This window comes from Meles meles, chromosome 7 (genome assembly GCF_922984935.1).
Source record: "Meles meles chromosome 7, mMelMel3.1 paternal haplotype, whole genome shotgun sequence".
Lineage (NCBI taxonomy): Eukaryota > Metazoa > Chordata > Mammalia > Carnivora > Mustelidae > Meles > Meles meles.
This window is the reverse complement of record NC_060072.1, coordinates 131,698,479-131,720,421: the sequence shown is the minus strand read 5'-3', so window position 1 is coordinate 131,720,421 and position 21,943 is coordinate 131,698,479. Positions and strand designations below refer to the sequence as shown.

General features: G+C 35.4%; 1 protein-coding gene across 2 annotated transcripts in view; it reads left to right on the top strand.

Moving 5' to 3' along the window:
• Positions 1-21,943, top strand: part of DNAJC1 (DnaJ heat shock protein family (Hsp40) member C1) — a 230,658-nt gene that overhangs the window by 82,074 nt on the left and 126,641 nt on the right. For both annotated transcript variants that reach the window (XM_046013522.1, XM_046013521.1), the window contains one exon: positions 8,653-8,743. In XM_046013522.1, coding sequence (XP_045869478.1) covers positions 8,653-8,743 — 91 coding nt within the window. The remainder of the gene's footprint in view (positions 1-8,652; positions 8,744-21,943) is intronic.

The following is a 21,943-nucleotide window of genomic DNA, read 5'->3' as shown; positions in this document are numbered from 1 at the left end:
ATAATTATAATACAGTATGGTATATAAGCTTCACATATGTAATATAAACAGAAGACTTCTGTAGATGATCAGACAAGTAAGATTGTCTCTGTATAGCATGACCAAGGAGACTACAAAGAAGAGTCAGTTGAATTGAGTCTTGAATGATGAATAGACCATTGACAGTAGAGTGCCCACTTTGTGTACAGGGTAGTATGCAAAATAATTTCATAGATACAGTAATTCCCATACAATCATTCTGGGTGAGGTTGAAAGAGACCTAAGAAAAACATTATACAACTGCTTTTTATTAAAAAAAGAAGATATCACATAGCCCATTACTGTCTTCTAACCCGATATTCCAACTCTCCAAACTCTGTATATAACCACTCAGGAATTTATACTCTAATAGATAAATCTGATATGGGAAATCTATGAAGTCCATTTAGAAAGAATAAAGTTTATTGATTAGACAGCAAAGTATTTCCATCCCACACATCTGTCAAAGACACATCCATAATGTTACTAGTGGAAAAGTTATGGTACATAGTGGGCAGAAAAGACCCAAAGTTGTTCTGTGATCAGACCGGATAGAGATAAAGGTATATCTTTGACAGCTTTCTTTGCTTTTCAAGAAGGTCCTTATTACCTCCAGCTCTGGGTTGTTGTTGTTTTTTTTCCCCCCTTTCCTTTGTTCTGAAAAACATAATGGGAAAATTGTAAGAATTAGGTGAGAGTGAGAGCAGAAAACTAAAAACTATTATACTTGATACATATAAAATATTTGATGATATTAAATAGATATCAAAATTTCCCGGATTAGAAAATATCCAAGTAGAGGTATATGTATTTAGCAAAATGTATATTTCATATGATTCATGTACTCACATATGCAGAAAAGTAGAAAGTCAGATGAGAAACCAAAGTAAAAAAAGGAGATTGTATTTGTAAATTGATGAGTAGAAGGAAGGTTAGCGTGTGCATAGAGTGATGAGAGAAGATTAGAGAAGAGTTAAATGCATGACTATATGCAGAGAAATTAGGAAAACTTGAGAAAATATGTTTAGTGCAGAAAGCAAGTAGAATGATCAGAAGACATGGAAGTGTGAACTAGAATATAACAAGGAACTTGGACTATATCAAGAGAGGCATCATATACTTTGAGCCTAGAATTTAATTTTAACATTAAAAGTTTAGCCCTAGTGATACTTATATCTTACCAATCTGTTTCTGTTCTCATGGTAGTTTCAAAGGGAATACACATTCTCTTGGAATCTGACTAAACAAGTCTTCTCTGTTGGCTAATTTCAATCTATAATCCCAAGAAATTTTTCTAGCCTCCAAAATGCCCTTCTTGGATATTTTTTGATTTATCATATATGTTCTGAAACATATTCATAACAATAAAAGTAGCAATTATTGAAATATACAATGTGCATATTTTCAGTTTAACCCGTATAACTTAGCTTATTTTTGTCACTGCCAATCTGTGTTGGAGTCTCATATATTTGGGCCCATAATAATTTAGATTGGTAATACCACCAATTTCTCATATATAAAATCAGTAAGTGCCATATATTCTAAGTGATTACCAGTCTAAATCATGGTCTGTTCATAGTTCTCTATACTTTCTGAGATGAAACAGATCTTAGGTATTCAGAATTTATGTGCTTAATAGTTTGTTTGATTCTATCGGAATTCAACATTCAAGTTTCTCTCTACCGGCTATGTTACATTTCTTAGTTACATAATTTGTAAAATATAAAATTCCTTTATGTGTGCATTGCCTAAAGTTGTACATTTTCCCCATTGTTTAGTCCCAGCCCCATCTTTTCTCACTACCAAGCTGATCTTATGTGAATACAGTCAGACTAAAAATTACTGTAGGAAATTTCCAGCATGCATAGCAATGCCACTATCAGGATTTGTAGGTTGCTTAGGAGTAGTGTCTGAGAAAATAAGGAATCTTCTCCACAGTGCTGTGGCTTTTGCTTTAAAAAATAAAATAGAAGTTGCCTAAGAGAGTAAAGGGAAAATTATACTTTACAGAACCATCTGTAAATGGAGGCATCCTCCCTCCCAAGAAGCTTCTCCCATGGATACTACAACTGTAGACAAGCCTGGAGGTCACCCGCTGTACAGTGAGGGCCCTTCCTTTCTAGCCCCTTTGCTTCTGCTTGCTGGGGCTCTGTCAGAAACCAAATAAACAAAACATTCACAGCTAATTAGCAGTGAAAAAAAAAGCTTCTAAAAGTCTTTGAGGCAATTGTAGCAAGCTGAGTTGCCTGTTCTCCTACGCAGAGTTAAACACAGTTTCTCCAAGGGACCAAAAAGTTTACTTTTAAGAACTTTCTAAAAAATTTTGCAAACATACTTTATGTAGGCAGTATGCAAACAAATGAAAAGAGATGGAAAAGTGTGTCAGAATTTTTGTAAGGCTGAAACTCTACTGCTATAGAAAGACAGAGAAAGAAAACTGGAAACACTTCCCAACAGAACACAAAGAATCCATTCCTTCTGCCCTCTGAAAGGGGGGCGTAAGATGCAAGTAGTCGGAGGTCCAAAGACAGAATATAAAGTTGAGTTTTTAGGTTTTTGCTAGATGTAGAAAAGATTTTAAAACACACAGAATGTTAGGTAGGATGTTAGAGATATACAATCTCATTGATTTCATATTTTATATATAAAAAATACTTAAGACTCAGATTGGTAAGGCAGTTTGCTCAAAGTGACACATCTACTAAATGGTAGAAATGAAACTTAAAGCAAATGAAAATAAATGTTAAAATATGAGACATATAAAAGCTGAGAAAGAATAAACTTTCCCAATAGTGGGATAACTAGCTAGGTAACTACTTTATACTGAATGAATAAGCTCTCTGGTCTTAAAGTCCCTGCCAGAGTATTTAGACTGGTTCTGATTATTATAAAAGTCATAGAAGGATTCTTGCATTGAGTTGGAGCTGAATAGATGACTTCTAATCTCTTCGGTTTCTTAGCCCAAGTGGAAAAAGTAGCTCATAGGCCTTATATCTTCTTGAATACCACTGACTCAGGGAGAGGAGGGCATAGCTTCTGGGTTTTTCTTTCATTTTTATTTTTTTATTTATTTTATTACTTTAATTAATTTATTTAATATTTTATTTTATGAGTTTTTTGTGAATTCAATGTTCGTACAAAAATTTTAAAAATTTTATTCAAAGTCTACAATTTAAAATTTTTTCCTGTGTTCCTCATTGTAATTTTATTACACATTATTTGTAATTCTGAGGGTACAGTGTAAGCCAATGGGAGGAAAAACTTGATATGGAGTAAATGACTGTGCGGGCAGATTTTTAGAAATGTACCTCTGGTATTTTTCTATGTTAAAGGTTTTATGTAAGCTTCAAACAAAGGAGATTTGTGCTGTCCAACAATCAAAAAAGGAAATGGAGCATCCTTCATCTCTTTTGTAGTTACCTGTCCTCAGAGCTCTTCCATGTTCCTCATTCCTGTAGACTAGGTGATTGGTAGCAATTTACTGCTTGCACCACTCTAGATCAACACCCTTCTTTCCTAGGTTTTCCTTCAGTTGTTTAATATTTTGAACTTTATATGGAGAAGTAAAAGTAAACTGAAACACAGCAAACAGTACCAGCTCAGCATGTTATTTTATCACTTAAATGAACTATGTCAATAATGTTAAAAGCTTTTGATACGGATATCCTCCATCTCATAACTCACTACTCTTGGAAATATTACATCTTCAAGGGTTGCATAAATGGCCATCATCATTAGGAAGCCTTTCCTGATCAGGCCAATTGAAAACTTCCCATTATATATTCTATTAACTTCATAGCACTTATTATTTGTATTATAATAAGGATCGAGTGATAGACTATGGCAAGGTACAGATCGTCCTGAAAATCCAGTGGCTTAAAATTTTTTTCTAGTTTATGCTACTGGTCTATTACTGGTTGATAGGAAATAGGGCATTGTGCTCTAACCAGCCATTCGGGACTCAGAATAATGACATCTTTACCATCTTAGAGCCGTACCCACCTGGAACATGTGGCCTTCTTCCTCACAATGGATGAGGAGAGAACTGGAGGACTGCATGAGCTTTTTGATACTTTGGTTTGAAATGATACATGATATTTCCATCCACAGCCTATTCACAATTAGTCCCATGACCCCACCTAATCTCAAGAGGACAAGGAAATGTGGGGAAACAGATAGAATGTTGGGGCACCTGGGTGGCTCAGTGGGTTAAAGCCTCTGCCTTCAGCTCAGGTCATGATCTCAGGGTCCTGGGATCGAGCCCCGCATTGGGTTCTCTGCTCAGCAGGGAGCATGCTTCCCTCCCACCCCACCTGCCCTCTCTCTGCCTGGCTCTCTGCCTACTTGTGATTTCTGTCTGTCAAATAAATAAATAAAATCTTTTAAAAAAAAAACAACCAGATAGAATGTTGGGTGAGCTTCATTCTCTCTTCCAGTAATTCATTCAACAAATATTGAGTGCTTATTATGTGCCAGGTGCTCCTCTAGGCCCTGGAAATACAAAAAAAAAAAAGTTTAAACACAAAAATCTCTGCTCTCACATAGGTTATATTCCAAATTTTGGTTTATTCAGTTATTCTTACATTTGCCTTGTCATATAATCCCCATTTATCCTTATAATGTACAACATATATAATAGTGGTTCAGTAAATAAACATAAGTAAATATAACTGCTTTATGTCTTCTTGTGCAAGAACCATGCTCTACAATTACAAAGAACAGTCATAGCATGCAAATTCTTGAAGTTGGCTCTAGTTCTACAATGTAGAATCAGGTCCCTGCTTCATATCTATGTAGACAAGCTTTGAGCCCTTAAAAATTTTTTGTTAAGTATTACGAGAGTTGCTTCTAAGGTAAAAACTTTTGCTCATGTTACATCCATAATGATTATAATAGAAGCTCCTTGAGGATTGGTCTGTTTGTAATCATGTAAATCCCATAGTTTTAATATAGTATTACAGAGCTAAACCTTGGCAGTCCAGAGTCCTGGTTGATTAAAGTAAGCATTCATTCATTCATGGAATACTTATTAAACTTCTATTATGTTTCAGGCAGTGTCCACAAAGATGGATAAGAAGTTTGTATATATAAGAAATTCTAATTTTTTGTGTGTATTTAAACTAGGGCTTATTCTGGACTCAAAATGGGACTTTATTTTCTCTACTTGACAATTATATTGATGTGAATTAGCCATTCCTGAAGAATGGGAGGGGGGAACTTTGAAAACAACTGCTCTTTTTTTCCCCATTTATTTATTCATTTATTTATTTTTAATTTAAATTCAATTAATTAACATATAATGTATTATTTGTTTCAGGGGTACAGGTCTGTGATTCATTAGTCTTACGTAATACCCAGGGCTCATTACAACACATAATCTCCCCAGTGTCCATCACCCAGTTACCCCATCCGCCTAGCAAGAAACCTTTCTTCCCTCTGCTCCATTTCTAAGCATTTAAGTGTTCCTCATCCTTTTTCTTTTCTTCATGTCTTACTTGTATTTTCCAAACTATAATTACAATATGCCTTCTCCAGAAAGGCTTACTTCTTTAAGAAACCTGTGATCTCAAATAGGTCTACTGCATTCAACATTCTGCATTGTTCCCGCCCTCCTTGTGTGCAGTTTGGTGTACCATACTTTAAGGTGCACTGACAACTGGAAGGCTTTAAGAGGAAAGTGATCAAATGGTGAGGAAGCTTGAAACTGTTTCTTAAAGGGAATGGAAATAAGAACATTAGAGATAACCTGATAACTCTCAGCAATAGCTTAAGGGTTATTAAAGGAGAGAATGGTATAACATCATATAAGGTTCTTGGCCTAGAGCAAAATGTGAGTGAAACTGGGGAATGTGTTAAAACTCTTGGAATTAAGAGTACGTTAAGGTGATTAGGTCCATAGTGATCCTCAGATAAGTGTGATTTTGGATCAAATGGGTAATTTCAAAGAGGAATTTTAGTGGACTTCTGTGTTGGAGCAGGAAGAACCAGATTAGCAGAGAAATACTCAGATTTGGTAGGACCAGCAGGAAGAGGCTGCTATTACCTAACGAAAGATTTTTGCGTGGATGGGGTACCGGTAGAGAAAGTCATGAAAGCAAGAAGATAACAGGAGTCTGCAGGAGGAGTTTTGGTGAAGTATGAAGCAAAAAAACTGTTTGTGGTGCAGAGTAAGGATTTGGTAAAAGGTTGATGTTATAATCAAAATAGGTAACATATAGAAAGCCCATGTGTTAGATGTTATTCTAAGTGTTTCCCGTCTATCAGCACTTTGGACTTTACAATAGCCCTGTGATTATCCCCATTCCTGAATGAGATAATTCACCCAAAACTAAGTGTAGTGACTTGCTGAATGTTATATAGGCTTTAAGATGGCAGAGCTGAGACCTTAATTCAGGTAGTCTGGCTCCCAATTCTGTCCTCTTAATCAGTGTATTTTATCTCACTATATGATACTGTGATGGTTGTTTTCAACCTGCCTTCTTTCACGTCTCATGAATAACTTAACTGTGCCCTTTTTTCTTGCATGCTGCCACCTTTCCTACTCCCTTCAAGGGCCCGGTGCCTTACTGACCTTTTCTTTTTCCTACTATTCAAAACTGCCTGCAAAGAAGCTAATAAGCTCATTCATTCATTCACATCAAGCAATAAATGACTGATATGACTTAAGGAAAATAATAGTATTCCAGGGTTGAGTTTTTAGGGGTACGGGGAATGTAAAGGGGCCATAAATCCTTAACCCAAAGGTATATGTGGTCTAGGAGGATAAGTATGTTGGATGCATGATTTTCTGTACCCTTCAAATGATATCGTTGCTTCGCTGACCCAAGGCTTATGGAATCCTTGTGGTAGAAATGAGGTAAGAACATAGAAGTGAGAATAGGAGAATAAGAGCTAAATCTTTATTACATTGACCTGGTGATTTTAGAAATGCCTATTATTTACCTAATTCACTGTCAGGTGGAAGAGTTCTGATATAACTCCAAAAGCTATAGACTCTAAGAAAAGCTGTAACTCCTAGACAGTCATAGGTGAAAAGAGAAAATTCCATTCTAGGGTTTAAATGTTCATGTATTTCCATTTGAATCAAGATAGAGCCAAGAATTGATTTTGTTCCTTTATTTCCTTAAAAAATAAAACCCTCTCAAATGAGTCTATGATTTATCTGCCCTAGGGATCTTAAAATCTGGGGATGTTACCCTGGAGTTATCCTTAATACCTCTTTTTTTTCTTATTCCACATCAATCATCAAGCCCTTTCGTTTCTTTCTTTATAAGATTTCTCATATATTTTGATCTAGTTCAGTTCAATGAATATTGTGTACATGCTTTATGCCAGATACTGTGCTCTGGTCATACAAGTACCCCTCTCTCAAATTTCCCATTTTCTAAGAGAGAATATATAGCATGATACAAGCAATCCTAGAAGTGTGCTTAAATACAAAAACAGTATGCAGTAGAGAATTACTCTGCCAGGGAAGGTCAGAAAAATTTGCAAAGGAGGTGATACTTGGGTAGAGTTTTCAAGGATGAATAGGAGTTCATTAGAATAATGGCAGGGTAGCAAAATATTCTAGTTAGAGGGCAAAGCATAGGCGAAGACATTTTTAAAAACCATCATGCGGCCTGGCAGCTGCAAGAATCTTGCTATATAATGGATGAAGTTTGAGTCAAGAAGTAGTGGAAAATTACCTATTCTGTTTTTCTCCATGTCGGGATCTTCATATGGCTAGAGCATCAACTTGTCTATTTCCATGCTTGTGATTATTGAGGCCCTAGTCTTTTTTCATTACTCTGGTAAGAGTCTTACCTGGGTGCCACTCCTTGAGACTTTAGCCCTGTATTTTGACACCTAAATATTTGTCCTTAATCCCCAACTTTCCATGATAGGAACTAATCTCTAAGTGTGGAGGAAGGAGGAATTACTTCACTTGTATCTATGTGATCATATAGGTTTCATAATCAGATTTGCATATAATAATTTTGAAAATCTTTTAAAGTTAAGGAACTAATATAAAAATAGTGTTAGTACTTTGTTGGTCACAATAATATAATTTCCTGTACCAAGTAATTCAGTTTAACAAGTGTGTTTTTCTGCTTGTTGTCCATGCAGTGGCACAATATTGAGAAAATACAGTGGTGAGAAACAGGAAGCAGAATCCCCTCTTCCATAACTGAGAGAAAAGACTTAAATTTATAGTTCTGGGGATGCCTGGGTAGCTCAGTCATTTAAGTAGCTGCCTTCAGCTCAGGTCATGATCCCAGAGTCCTGGGATTGAGCCTCGTGTTGGACTCCCTGCTAGGCAGAGAGCCTGATTCTCCCATCTCCCTCTGTATGCCACTCTGCCTATGTGTGCTCTCTCTCTCTCATTCTCTCTCTCTCTTTCTCTCTCTGTCAAATAAATGAATAAGTAAATCTTTAAAAAATTTATACTTTTGCAATTATTGGCCTTAATAAATAAGCTAAGAGATAAAAATCATAAACATTTACTTAGTTTCTTCTGTTAATCATAAAATTTAAAAACACAAAGGAAGATGCTTGTTAAATGAATATACTGCTTTAAAATGAAATCATGTGGAAAATAATGACAAAGCAAACTGATTTTCATGTTAATTTGTTTGTAACTTCTTTCTGAAGGATGCCAGGGAGTTTTATGCTAAATATAAAGAAACAAGATTGAAGAAAAAGGAAGATGCATTGACTAGAGCTGAACTTGAAACACTTCAAAGTGAGTTTTAAACATTGTGTTGTTGTGTTAACAATATCATATGCAACTGATTTTTTAAATTTGGATTTTTCCCTTAAAATAGCAGTAACTAAATGTTCTGTGCTTTCTGTACCATCCTCTGAATAGAGTTACTTCTTTGATGTATGTGGAAAATACTATATTAGTAATTACTGAACCACCTACGGTTCAGTCTCAGAGGAGAGAGAAAAGCAGCATAGGGTCATAGAGTTTCTCAGATCTAGGAGGTATCCCAAATGCATAAAGTCCTAAAATACTCCGGTGTTGTAGTTGACATTCAGCACGAAGTCTGTCCAGCTCATCACTCAGCTTGCTGTGAAACAGTAGTAAGTGGGAAACCTGAAAATATTAAGATTTTTGCTTTCAAAGTCTTTGTTTCATCAATCAATATATTGTTAAAACATGAAAACCCTTGACTAAATTATCAATATGTTGAAAAGAAGTCTTCTGTTGAACATTAAAGGCAGTTTTTGCTGATTTTAGGAAAAGTTGAATATACAGTTAAAGAAGGCATTTCCCCAGCCCTGGTCTTCTGGTCTGATTTTGCCATATCTACATCTTCCCCACATATATACACCCTTCCCTTTACTTTGCTCTATTTTTATTCAGAGCATTTAACACTACTTGACATTAATTTATTTGTTAATTTACCATCTGGTTCTCCCAATAAAATGTACGTTCTAGGAGGGTAGGGACTGTTTCCTTCACTGCTCTGTCTATCCAAATATGTTAAACAGACCCTGCCATATAGTAGTAGGTCCAGAGTAAATACTTACTGACTGAATTTGTGGAGGTGAAATCTCTATTCTTTTAAAAATTCCAGTGTGAGTATTTGGGGTTCAGACTTCCTTTCCCACTACGTACCTGTGTTCCGAAAGAAGTGCATGGTGTTGGGGCACCTGGGTGGCTCAGTTGGTGAAGCATCTGCCTTCAGCTCAGGTCATGATCTCAGAATCCTGGGATTGAGCACCATAGAGTCACGCTTCCCGTGGAGTCTCCCTCTCCCTCTCCATCTGCCCCTTCCCCAACTCCCCCGCCTGCTTCTTCCCTCTCTCAAATAAATGAAATCTTTAAAATAAAAAAAAATTTTTTTAAAGAATTGTACAGTGTCATGATACCAATCTGGGCACAGGAAACATCACGACGATAATTAATAACTGGTCACCTCACACCTATAAATGCATGCACTTGCACAGCACGCATAGTGTTACAAAACAGCCCGAGTGCTTTTGGGGAGGGTGTACAGTAAAAGCTGTTCCTGCAGCCCATAGAAGTATAGTGGACCATTGAACAAGGCAGGGGTTAGGAGCACTTACCCCCCTACACTGTCAAAAATCCATGTATTATTTTTAACTCCCCCCAAACTGAACTACTAATAGCCTACCCTTGACCAGGAGTCTTACCGCAAACTCAATTGATTTAACACGTATTTTGTATGTTTTATGTATTATATGCTGTATTCTTACAATAACGTAAGCTAGAGAAGAGAAAATGTTCTTAAGAAAATCATAAGGTACAGAAAATACTTGTACAGCACTGTATGGTATATACTGAAAACAGTCTGCATATAAGTGGGCCCACACAGTCCAAACCTGCATTATTTAGGAGTCAACTGTAATTTAGCCAGAGCAAACTGGAAGAAAGCAGCTGTGGCAGTTCACACTTCATATATAGAATATATATGAAATATATATATTCTATATATATATTTATAGATAATATAATATATATAATATATAGAAAAATGGTGATAACTATTTCCCTTCAGAAGGTCCTTGTTTTCTGCCTTTACCCTGGCACCAGACGATGGTATGCGGAGAGAGAAGAAAATTATGTTCTCTGCAAGCCAGAAGAGTACATTGACACTACCTTAAAGTGTCACTTTGAGTATTTTAGTTTCCTATGTGTCAAAAAAACATGTTGGGCTAGATGATCCAGTATTAGTTTTCTATTGCTGCTCTCACAAATGGCCCCAAATTTAACGGCTTAAACAGAAATTTATTATCTCACAGTTGTATAAGTCAGAAGTCCAGCATGGGTCTCACTGGGCTAAAACGAAGGTTCACCAAGTAGGGCTGCGATCCTCCTCCAGCTCCCAGAGGTCCCTGTATTCCTTGGCTCATAGCCTTCTTCCTCCATCTTCAAAGGCACATATGTGATGTCTGACTTTTCTTCTGTAGTCACTTCTTTCTCTCATAATAACTGGGAAAAGTTCTCTGTTTTTAAGGACCCATGTGATTAGATTGGCAAATTTGGATAATTCAGGATAATCTCCCATCTCAGGATGCTCAACCTTAATCACATCTGCAAAGTTTCTTTTGCCATATGAGGTAAAATATTGCCAGATTCCAGAAATAGAATGTGGACATCTTTAAGGACCCATTTTTCTCCCTGTTATAATCCCACGGGTGTCTGGGCAGCTTTAGAAGAGGACAGTTTCTTTTTCATCTTTATGTCTGCAGCATTGACTATGGTGTCCTGGAAGATAATAAATGGCTATATTAGATGAATATATGAATTAATGTAATTCCATAAATATTAATGAGCCCCTATCCTGTATACAACACTCTTTCAAGGCACACATAATTTAATTCAAAAAGTTTCAACAGTTATAAATACTAAATAATATTAAGGAGTGCCTGGGTGGCTCAATCAGCTCAGCATCCACTTCTTGGTTTCAGCTCAGGTCATGATCTCAGGGTCCTGGGGTAGAACTCTGAGTTGGGCTCCGCACTCAGCGGGGAGTCTGTTTCCCCTCTCCCTCTGCTCCTCCCCCTGCTTGCTCTCTCTCTCAAATAAATAAATAATAATAATAATATTCAAGTCAACTACATTATTTTTTAAAGCAGATTTCTGTTAAGAGGGAAGAGTTTAGGATGATAGAGGATTCCATATGGAGGTTGGGGAGGAGGGATGGAAGAATGATTATATTATTGTTATATTAAATCTAAGATTGAAACAGAAGCTTATGTTATAGCAATTGTTGAGATAGTTTTAAGTATGTTGAGTAAACCAATAAGTGAAACTCTTAAGTATACTATTTATGTCATTGTTTTTAAGTATAATTGTTACATAACATTTTTCTAAGCTTTTTAAGACAAGTCAGAAAGAGGGGGAAATCACATTTAAAGAAAAGAGAAAAATATCAAGCTAACCCAAAATTTACCTGTAGAGTCAAGGTGAATATACATTTTATGGCTTTCGTAGACATAGCTTATCATTTTTATATAGCTTTTGTAACAAACCACTTAATTGTCATAATTTTGGCGTATTAGAATTCTGTAATAATGGGTTAAGTATGTACACTGCAACTTAGAAAAGAAGGGTTAGACATAAAATATTCATCACAATGTAAGATAATTAATCACAACGTAAAAATTCCTTTTAAAGTTTGTGACCATTTTCACAAAATCACTCAAAGACTTTTGTTCGAAGCATTTGATAGAAATTTTCAAACAGATTAATAATTCTCACTTTGTTGTTATTGCCTAATAAAAAAGATGATGAAGGAAAGAAAAACATTTTCAAATATGTAAATACCTGAAAACTGTTTACCAGTAAAAATATATAGTAATCTTTTAAAAAGTTTGAAAATTCCTCACTAATTTATCAGTTATTAAAATTCAATATGGAAAAAGTAAATACCAGAAAGCATATTAAAAATAATACTCATACCAACCATGAGTAATAAGACTTCTAATGCTCATGTTTTTTATAGAAGTAGTGTATATTAGGGAAAGGTGATGGTATCAACATTAAAAACGTTAAAGAACAGTCACATTATTAATAATGTCAGAAACTGTCATGTATTTTTTAATGTAGTCTCTAAGGGTTTACATGCAAAGAATCTTTTAATTAATTTTGTTAACTTCATTACAGTGTTCTGTATTGTGTACTTTAGAATTAATATATAAAGACCCCAAATCCCCTAGTGTGCATTTCATTTGCCCCATCCTTCTTAATTTTAAAGACCATCATTGGAATACTGAGTTCATAATAACATTTCCATCTGCTTAATTGAGTAAATGCATCTCATGCAGATTAGTGGTAGCTATTTTATGCTGCCTGTTTTTCATGACCTAATTGTTAATCTGCCCTCAAGTCTATGTACTCCACCGCTGAGATTGTGCGGTATCCTCAGAGGGCCGTACCAGAATATACACTGAGTAAGGTGTGGTGGTCTTATTAAAATGGTATATTAGAGGGGGAAATACAAAAAGGGTGATTTCTTAAAAATAAAAATAAGTATCATTGTTCTGGGAGTCTATGCAAAAAAATGCGGTATCTACTTGGAAAAATTTGAAGCACTTATTTCTTTATTACAAATTTAATCAATTTTATGTTTTAGGTTTAAATAAGTTAAATATTGATAAATATGACTTTTTCATTGTTATACATTCTTTAGTTATAGGAGTTTCATTCTAAGTCAGTAAATATGAATTCTAAGTACTGTAATGAAATAGCCCATATCACGAATAGGAAAAAATGAGTTATAAACTGGTCGTAGGGGCACTTGCGTGGGTCGGTCAGTTGAGTGTCTGCCTTCTGGTCAGGTGATGGTCTTAGGGTCCTGAGATGGAAGCCCACGTCCAGCTCCCTGCTCAGCAGGGAGCCTCTTTCCCCCTCTCCGTCTGCGCCTCCACCCAGCTTGTGCAGGGTAGGGTAGGGGGAGGTTCTCTCTCTCACTTTCTATCTCAAATACATAAATAAAATCTTTAAAAAAGAAAGAAATTGGTTATAAAGGTGAAATTTTGAATAGATAAAATTGGGGGAAGAAGTAAAATTCAGTATTTCCCTTATCTTTTTCTCTGTACCTTGTATCATTTAAAACAAAACCAAAATCAGGTAATCAAAACTTTACTGTCAAGTACATCTTTTCACCTGCAGAAGTAATAGTCCCAGATGTTAATTATATTTTTCTTCTTGTTTCTTGGTCCCTGTTGCATACCCCAGTGATGGACCTCAGTAGGGGTGCCAAAGGAACAGTGAGAAGGTAGAGAACAGAATATGCCTTTCTGGGTTGGCAGGGTGGGGAAACATTCACTGGAAGGAAGGAAGACTGGTTTTTAGGAAATACCCAGTTCATGAAGAAAGGAGAGGCTAGTGATGACTTGATTCAGGGGTTGGTGGTGAAAAGGACAAGGGAGATAGGGCAGAGGTACCCCCAATTTAGATTAGATCATTATCCTGTGGCAAAATAATGTGCTCGTGGATGGGAAAATACTGAGACAACTTTTTTTTTCTTTTAAGATTTTGTTTATTTGACAGAGACACAGCGAGAGAGGGAACCCAACCAGGAGGAGTGGGAGGGAGAAGCAGGGCTCCCAATGCAGGGCTGGATCCCAGGACCCTGGGATCCTGACCTGAGCCAAAGGCAGACACTTAACGACTGAGCCACACAGGTGCCCCCTAACTGAGATAACTTACAAAAAAAAAACATGTACCAGTCACTAGCTCCAGTACATTCAGAAACATGACCGAATAGAAACCCTACCTTATGAGTCATATTATATAGTAAAACCTGATAGGAGTCCTACTCCCAAGAGTTACATGTAGGCAGAGAATATCTAAAGAATAGTGTTATTTCTTCAATACTTTGCTCAGTAAGAATAGAATTTTTAAAATCATATAGCTTAAATAAAAATTTACAATTTTTTCAGCATTTCAAATCCTAGGTATCCTTAAGTATAATGCGATCTTAGTTTCCCACTGAAATGATTTTAAAAACTTTTTATCCAATTGAATATCTAAACATTTATGGCTTTAGATTAGTTAAATTTGAACTAAGATTTTATTAATTTACTTAATTTAGAACTAAAAATATACTTATTTAATATTATACTTTTTGTAAAATAATATGTCCATTTATAAGCTTCATGCAGGCAAGTATTTTTGTTTGTCTTGTTTATGGCTGTAATCCCAGAGCCTAGAACAATGCCAGGCATGTGATAGGTACTCAGGAAATATATTTAACAGAGTATATCATCTTTATTTCCATATGGTCCCATGTGGGTGCTGACACTGGAAATTTTATCCCAAGTCACAAGCCTCTATTCATCTCATATTGGGATTTTTTTCCTCTTTCTTCATGATTGCTACAATCATGTATTTTTCATTGTGCTAAAACGCATATAACAAAATCTACCCTCTTGACCATTTTTAAGTATATAGTTCAGTGGTTTTAAATATATTCATAATGCTGTACAACCATCACATTGCAGTGTCTTGTAAAGCTGAAACTTTGTATGCATTGAACAGTGGCTCCCCATTCTCACCTCCCTCCCAGCCCCAGGCAACCACCACTCTACTTTCTGCCTCTATGATTTTGACTACTCTAAGTGTCTCAAATAAGGCTGATCATACAATATTTGTCTTTTGTGACTGGCTCATTTCACTTAGCATAATGTCCTCAAGGTTCCTCCATGTGATGGCGTGTGTCAGAATTTAAAAGAGAAGGAAATGGGGCTCAAGCTCACAACCCGGAGATAGACATGAGCTGAGTTCAAGAGTCAGATGCTTAACTGACTGAGCCACCCAGGCACCCCAATTCTATTTTTAATTTTTTGAGAAACCTGCATAAGAACTGTATCATTTTATGTTCCTACCAACAGTGCAAAATGGCTCCAATTTCCTCACATCTTTGCCAACACTAATTTTCCGCCTTTTTTTTTTTTTAATCGTAGCCATGCTAATGGGTGTTACTTTGGAGAAATGTCTATTCAACTCCGGTACTCAGTTTTGAATCGGATTATTTTTTGTTAAGTTTTAGGAGTTCTCTATATATTCTGGATATTAGCCCTTATCAAATATATGATTTGCCAATATTTTCTCCCATTTTGTGGGTTGCCTTTTTTCTCAGTTGACATTGTCTTTTGATGCACAGAATTTTTAAATTTTCCTTTAGTCTAATTTGTCGGTTTTCTCTTTTGTTGTCTATGCCTTGTTGTCCTTTCCAAGAAATCATTGCCAAATCCAGTGTCATTTAGCTTTTGTCCTTTGGTTTTTTTTCAAAGAGTTTTATAGTTTAAGGTCTTACATTTAGATCTTTGATCCATTTGGACTTCATTTCGTAGTGAGTAAGGGTCCAGCTTCATTATTTTGTATGTGTTTATCTAGTTTTCCCAGCATCGTTTGTTGAATTATTATTTTATTTACATTTTTACTTTGAAATAATTATAGATTCATAGGAAGTTGCAAAAATAGCATAGAGAGGGTCCTATGTGTCTTCCTGAAAACCAAGAATTTGACATTAATACAAAATGTATATATAATTCTCTACCATTTTATCACAAGTGTGTATTTATGTTACCACCATCCCATTCAGTCACTACCCCTTTATGATTGTACCCATATCCTCCCGTTCTCCCATTATCCCTAATATCTGGCAACTACTAATTTATTTTTCATCTATCTAACTCTGTCATTTTGCCTATACAATTTAAAAAATATGATTTTGAGATTGGCTTTTTTTCACTCAGTTGTTCCATGTATCAATAGTTCATTCCTATTTATTCTGTGTATGGTTTTACCATAATTTGTTTGACCATTCACTAATTATAGAACAGTTTGGTTGTTTACAGTTTTTGACTGTTACAAATAAAGCTGCTGAATGGTCAGGTGTAATTTTTTTTGTGAACTTAGTCTTTATCTGGGATAAATGCCCAGAGGCAATTGCTGGATCATAAGATAGGTTTATGTTTAGAGTTTTAAGAAACTGCCAGATTATTTTCCGGAGTGCCTGTATAACTTTTTACATTTCTACTAGTAACATCTGAAAGATCTAGTCTCTGTACCTTTTATCAGCACTTGGGATTCTCAGTGTTTTTTATTTTCTAATACATTCTAATACATTTGTGAGAGATCTCTTCATGATCTTAATTTGCATTTCCTTAATGGCCAGTGATGTTGAAACACTTGTGTGCTGACTTGCCATCTGTGTGTCCTCTACAGTTTATGCCTTTGGCCTATTTTTGAATTGGATTTTTTTTTTTTTTTACTGTTGAGTTTGAGAGTCTTTTATATAATCTAGATATGATTTCTTTTTCAGATGTGTGGTTTACAAATATTTTCTTCCAATCTGTAGCTTTTCGTCTTCTTAATAGTCATTTACAGAACAAAAACTTTTAATTATGATGAAGTCCAATTTATTGTTGCTATTTTTTAGGTGATGCTTTTTATGTTATTTAAAAAAACTCTTCCCAAGCCCTATTCTAAATATTTTCACCCTTATTTTCTTCTAAAAAGTTTATAATTTTAAGTTTTACATTTAAATCTATGACCCATTTTGATCTAATTTTCTATAAGGTATGAGGTTTAGGTTTAAGTTTATTTTTTTTCTGATGGATGTATAGCCAGTTTGCCAACTGTTTTTTTAAACCATTCTTCAAAAAGTGAATTGCTTTTGCACCTTTTGTCAAAAATCACTTGCCCTTGCTTGCATGGAGTTCTTTCTAAGTTCTTCATTCTGTTCCATTCGTCTACATTTCTCTTCCTCTGCCAATATGACGGTCTTGATTATTGTGGCTCTACAGTAAGTCTTAAAGTCAGGTAGAGTGATTCTTTCCACTTTTCTATCCTTTTTCAACATGTTTTAGCTCTTCTAGTTCCTTTACTTTATATATAAGTTTGAGAATAATCTTGTGTATGTCTACCAAAAATCTTGTTGAAATTTTGATAGGAATTATGTTAAATAGTGTATGTCAGTTTGGAGAGAACTAATATTTACCAATGGAGTCCTTTAATCTATGAACACAGTCTGTCTCTTCATCTGTTTATATCTTCTTTGATCTCTTTCTTTGGTGTTTTGTGGTTTTTAACATACAGATCCTGTACATATCTTGTTAGATTTATATCTAAGTGTTTCTCTTTTTATTTTGAGTGATTATATATGGTATTGGGTTTTTAATTTCAATTTCCATATGTTCACTGCAAATAAAGAAATGCAGTTGGTTTTCATATGTAGGTATGTATCTTGCAATCTTGCTAGATTTACTTGTTAAATACAGGAGTTTTTATGAGATTTCTTGAGTTTTCTATGTGGATAATCATGTCATATGACAATAGGGATAGTTTTTTTCTCTTCCTTTTCAACCTATATGCATTTTATTACCTTTTCATTTCTTATTTTGCTAGCTATACCTTCCAGAACTATGTTACCAAGAGTGGTGAGAGAGGACATCCTTCCTTTGTTTCCAACCTTGGGTGGAAAGCATTTAGCACTTTATCATGAAATACGTAAACTACAGGGTTTTTTGGTTAGATGCTCTATATGAAGTTGAGGAAATCTCACTCTGTTCCTAGTTTTCTAAGTTTTTTTTTATCATGACTAGATGTTGAATTTTGCTAATTTTTTGTATCAATTAATATCATGTGATATTTCTTTGCTTATTAATTTGGTGGATTATATTGATTGAATTTTGAATATTGAACTAGATTTACATCTCTGCAGTAAGTACCATGTAGCCACAGTGTGTAATTCTTTTTATATATTGCTAAATTCTATTTGATATTTTGCTAAAGATTTTTGTACCTATATGAGAGATATTGGTCTCTACTTTTCCCTTTTTGTACTGTCTTTGTATGATTTTGGTATTAGAGTAGTACTAACATCATATAAGGGATTAGGAAGCATTCTCCCTTCTATTTTCTGAAAGAGACTGTGTTGAATTGGTGTTAATTCTGTAAACATTTGATAGAATTCTCTGGTGGGACCATTTAAGACCGGATATTTCTATTTTAGGAGTTTTTAAATTAAGAATTAAATTTCCTTTGTAATTACAGGGCTTACTCAAATATTTCTTTTATGTATCTATTTTATGGGTGAGTTGGGGTAGTTTGCATTTTTCAAGATGGAATTAGTCAATTCCATTTAAATTGTCAAATTTATGTGTGTATAGTTGTTTCTAATCATAATTTATCCTTTTGATTCTACATGTCTTTTAGTGATTTCTCCTGTTTCAGTGCGAATGCTGGTAACTTCTTTTATTTTCTTTCTCAGTTTTGCCAGATGTTTGTCAATTTTATTGATCTTTTCAAACAACTTGTTCTTTGTTTCATTGATTTTTTTAATCTATTGCTTTTGTTTTCTATTTCATTTATTTCTGCTCTTATTTTTGTCACTCCTGCTTTCTTGTGCTTGTTTTTTTTTTTTAATATTTATTTATTTATTTATTTGACACAGGGAGAGAGGGATCACAAGTAGGCAGGCAGAGAGAGAGGGAAGCAGGCTCCCTGCTGAGCAGAGAGCCCGCCTCGGGGCTCCATCCTAGGACCCTGGGATCAGGAAGGCAGAGGCTTTAACCCACTGAGCCACCCAGGCGCCCCCTCTTGTGCTTGTTTTGATTTTGTTTGATTTTGATGTGGAAGCCTAGATTAAGGTCTTGAGGCTTTTCATCTTTTCTAAAGTAAGCTTTTAGTGCTTTAAATTCCTCTCAGCACTGTTTTGGTTGTGTCCCACATATTTTGATACATTTTCATTTGATTCAGTTTAATATTTTTTTTCCCTTAAGACATCCTCTTTGATAACCTGGATTACTTAAGTATTTAAATATTAAGCTATTTAGTTTCCAAGTATTGGGGGATTTTACTGTTATCTTTCTGTTACTGATTTTTGGTTTGATTCCATTTTTGTCAGAAAACCCATTCTGTATCATCTCAATTTGTTTAAATTTGTTGAGGTGTGTTTCATGGCCCAAGATAGGGTCTAGCTTAGTATATATTTCATGGGCATTTGAAGAGAATGTGTATTCTGCTATTGTTTAAAGAAGTATTATTATAGTCCCCAAAGTCCCCAAGACTCTATTCTTTTTCCCCCCTCTGTTTTTCAGATTAGATAATCTCTATCATTCTCTCTTCAAGTTAACTGATTACTTTCTCTGTTCCATTTTTCTGCTGAGTTCTCAATCATTAAATTTTTAATTTTAGTTAGCACATTTTCAGTTCTGATATTTCCATTTGGTTTTTCTGTATGTCTTCTGTGTCTTTGCTGTGATTTTAAATTTCTTCATTTATTTTGAGAATGTTCATTACTATCAAACCATTTTTATATGGCTACTATAAAATCCTAGTCAGACACTTTGGATCTCTTTTTCATCTTGTTGATCATCTTTTTCAATCAAATTGAGATATTCTCGGTTCTTGGTATGATGAGGGATTTCCCAGGTGTCCTGAGATTGAGCCCCAAGTTGCAGTCAGTGTGGGGCTTCTCTGCTCAGTGGGAGCCTGTGTCCCCCTCTCCCTCTGAATTGCCCCTGCTTATGCTCATGCTCTCTCTCTCTCTCAAATAAATAAAATCTTAAAAAAAAAAAAAAAAACTTGGGCATTTGGGGTATTATGTTATAATACTCTGAATATTGTTTAAGTGTACTATCTTAGCTAATGTTCTCTGACAATGCTCTAGCTGAACTGAGCAAGAGGGGAGTTGCTGCCCTATTACACTGTTACACTCAGGAAGTCCACGGCCTGTTCTACAGCTGAAGGAGAGGGTGCTTGTGAATCTTCTTAGGGCTGGGCAAGTGTGGGTGTTCTCGCTTGCCAATAGGCCACACTGATAACACTCAACTGACATCCCCTTGCTGGGATAGGCAAGAATGCCCACTTACAGTTCCCCGCCTGGCCTCTGCTGATGCTGTGGAGGGTTGGTCTCTTTACTCCTGGGCAGTTGTGAAAGCACTGACTCTCCTCAAGGCTTTCTCTGAAGCCACTGTGGCAGGGAGGGGAGGGATGCCTCATTACCTCTGGGTAGACATGGAAGTCTAGTTTTCCCATTAGCCTACGTTAGCCTTACCCCTATCACTGACTTTACAGGGGAAGGGGATCCTTATTATCTCTCAGCAGGAAAGTCTTTTCCACATCATCCTGGTAGGGAGCTTGGGGGGCATTATTACAGCCTCACAGTGGCGAAGTCTAGGCTTCTTATTAGCCTTCGCTGGCAAGAAAAGGTTGGCCATAATTCTGTCCCTTATTTGCTTGAAGTGTAAATCAGTTATTACCTAAGCTTGTCTTACTATGCAAGGAAACTGAGGGCGCTCACTGCCTCGGTGTTCGTCATGTCCGCCATACCTAGCTGGCCTGTCTTCTCTTCAAAAATCAGTCTTCCTGTGCTTGTTTTATACATAACGTTTAGGGTTTTCCCATTTTGCTAGGGGGAGGAGTATGAAAAAGTACTTTTACCCCATTTCTTTAGAATTGGAAGTTTTGAATTACTTTCTTAAAGTGATTTTTTAAATCCTTCTTTATACAAAAGCATCAAACACTTGCAATTGTGATACAGTACCCCAGAATTAAATATAAACAACTACATTTACTTATTTGCTTCTTTATAACTGATTCTCTATAAGGAGGCAAAATTACTCCTGAAGAGGTGGCTTCTAGCTTATGTATGTTTTTTTCAAGCAGTACCTTAGTGTTCAAAATAAAGCAATTGAGAGAAGCTAAGTAATGTGACATACTTCATAAGCAGTCAGTTCTATGACTTGTTCCCCTTTTAGGAAAAATATTTTGAAAAACAAAAGCCTGGTCTATAACTTGAGCTCATATGGGATTCTGGTGACACCATCCTAGTTTCTCGATAGTTTTATATTAGAATCACCAGTCATTTAAGTTACCAATTGTCTAATATAGTATTAGGGACTTTAAAAAAAAATCATTCAGGGGTGCCTGGGTGGCTCAGTATAAAGTATATAAGCAGTATAAGGTAAAATATAGTAGTTAGATACCACATAATTTCTAGTTAAGGTAACCCCTTCTAAATAGAACTGTTTCCACAGTACTGCATTCTTAATGGGCATTATTCTTGGCATATACTAAATTCACAAACTTGGATGAAATGTGAGTGAATTAATAAATGATCTTACTCCTACCTTCAAAGTTTCCTGTTCATCTGGCAGGTTTTTTTTGTTTTTTTTTTATTGAAAGGGAAAGAAAATTCTTAGAAAATTATGTATTAATTTGTTCTTCTTTGACCTTTTCCTTTAGTTGTTTCATCTGGCCCACGAATGCATTTTAGGACTTCTTCCTTTCTCCAAAACTCCCTTCTTTGTATCTTATGTATATTAGGATAGTAAATTTTAAATCTTGACAATACTATGTTTTTGCACAGTTCTTTACAAGCTCTTTATATTCTAAGTACCATTCTAATCATTTTATATGCTTTAATATCTTTACTCTTCATTAACAATTCAC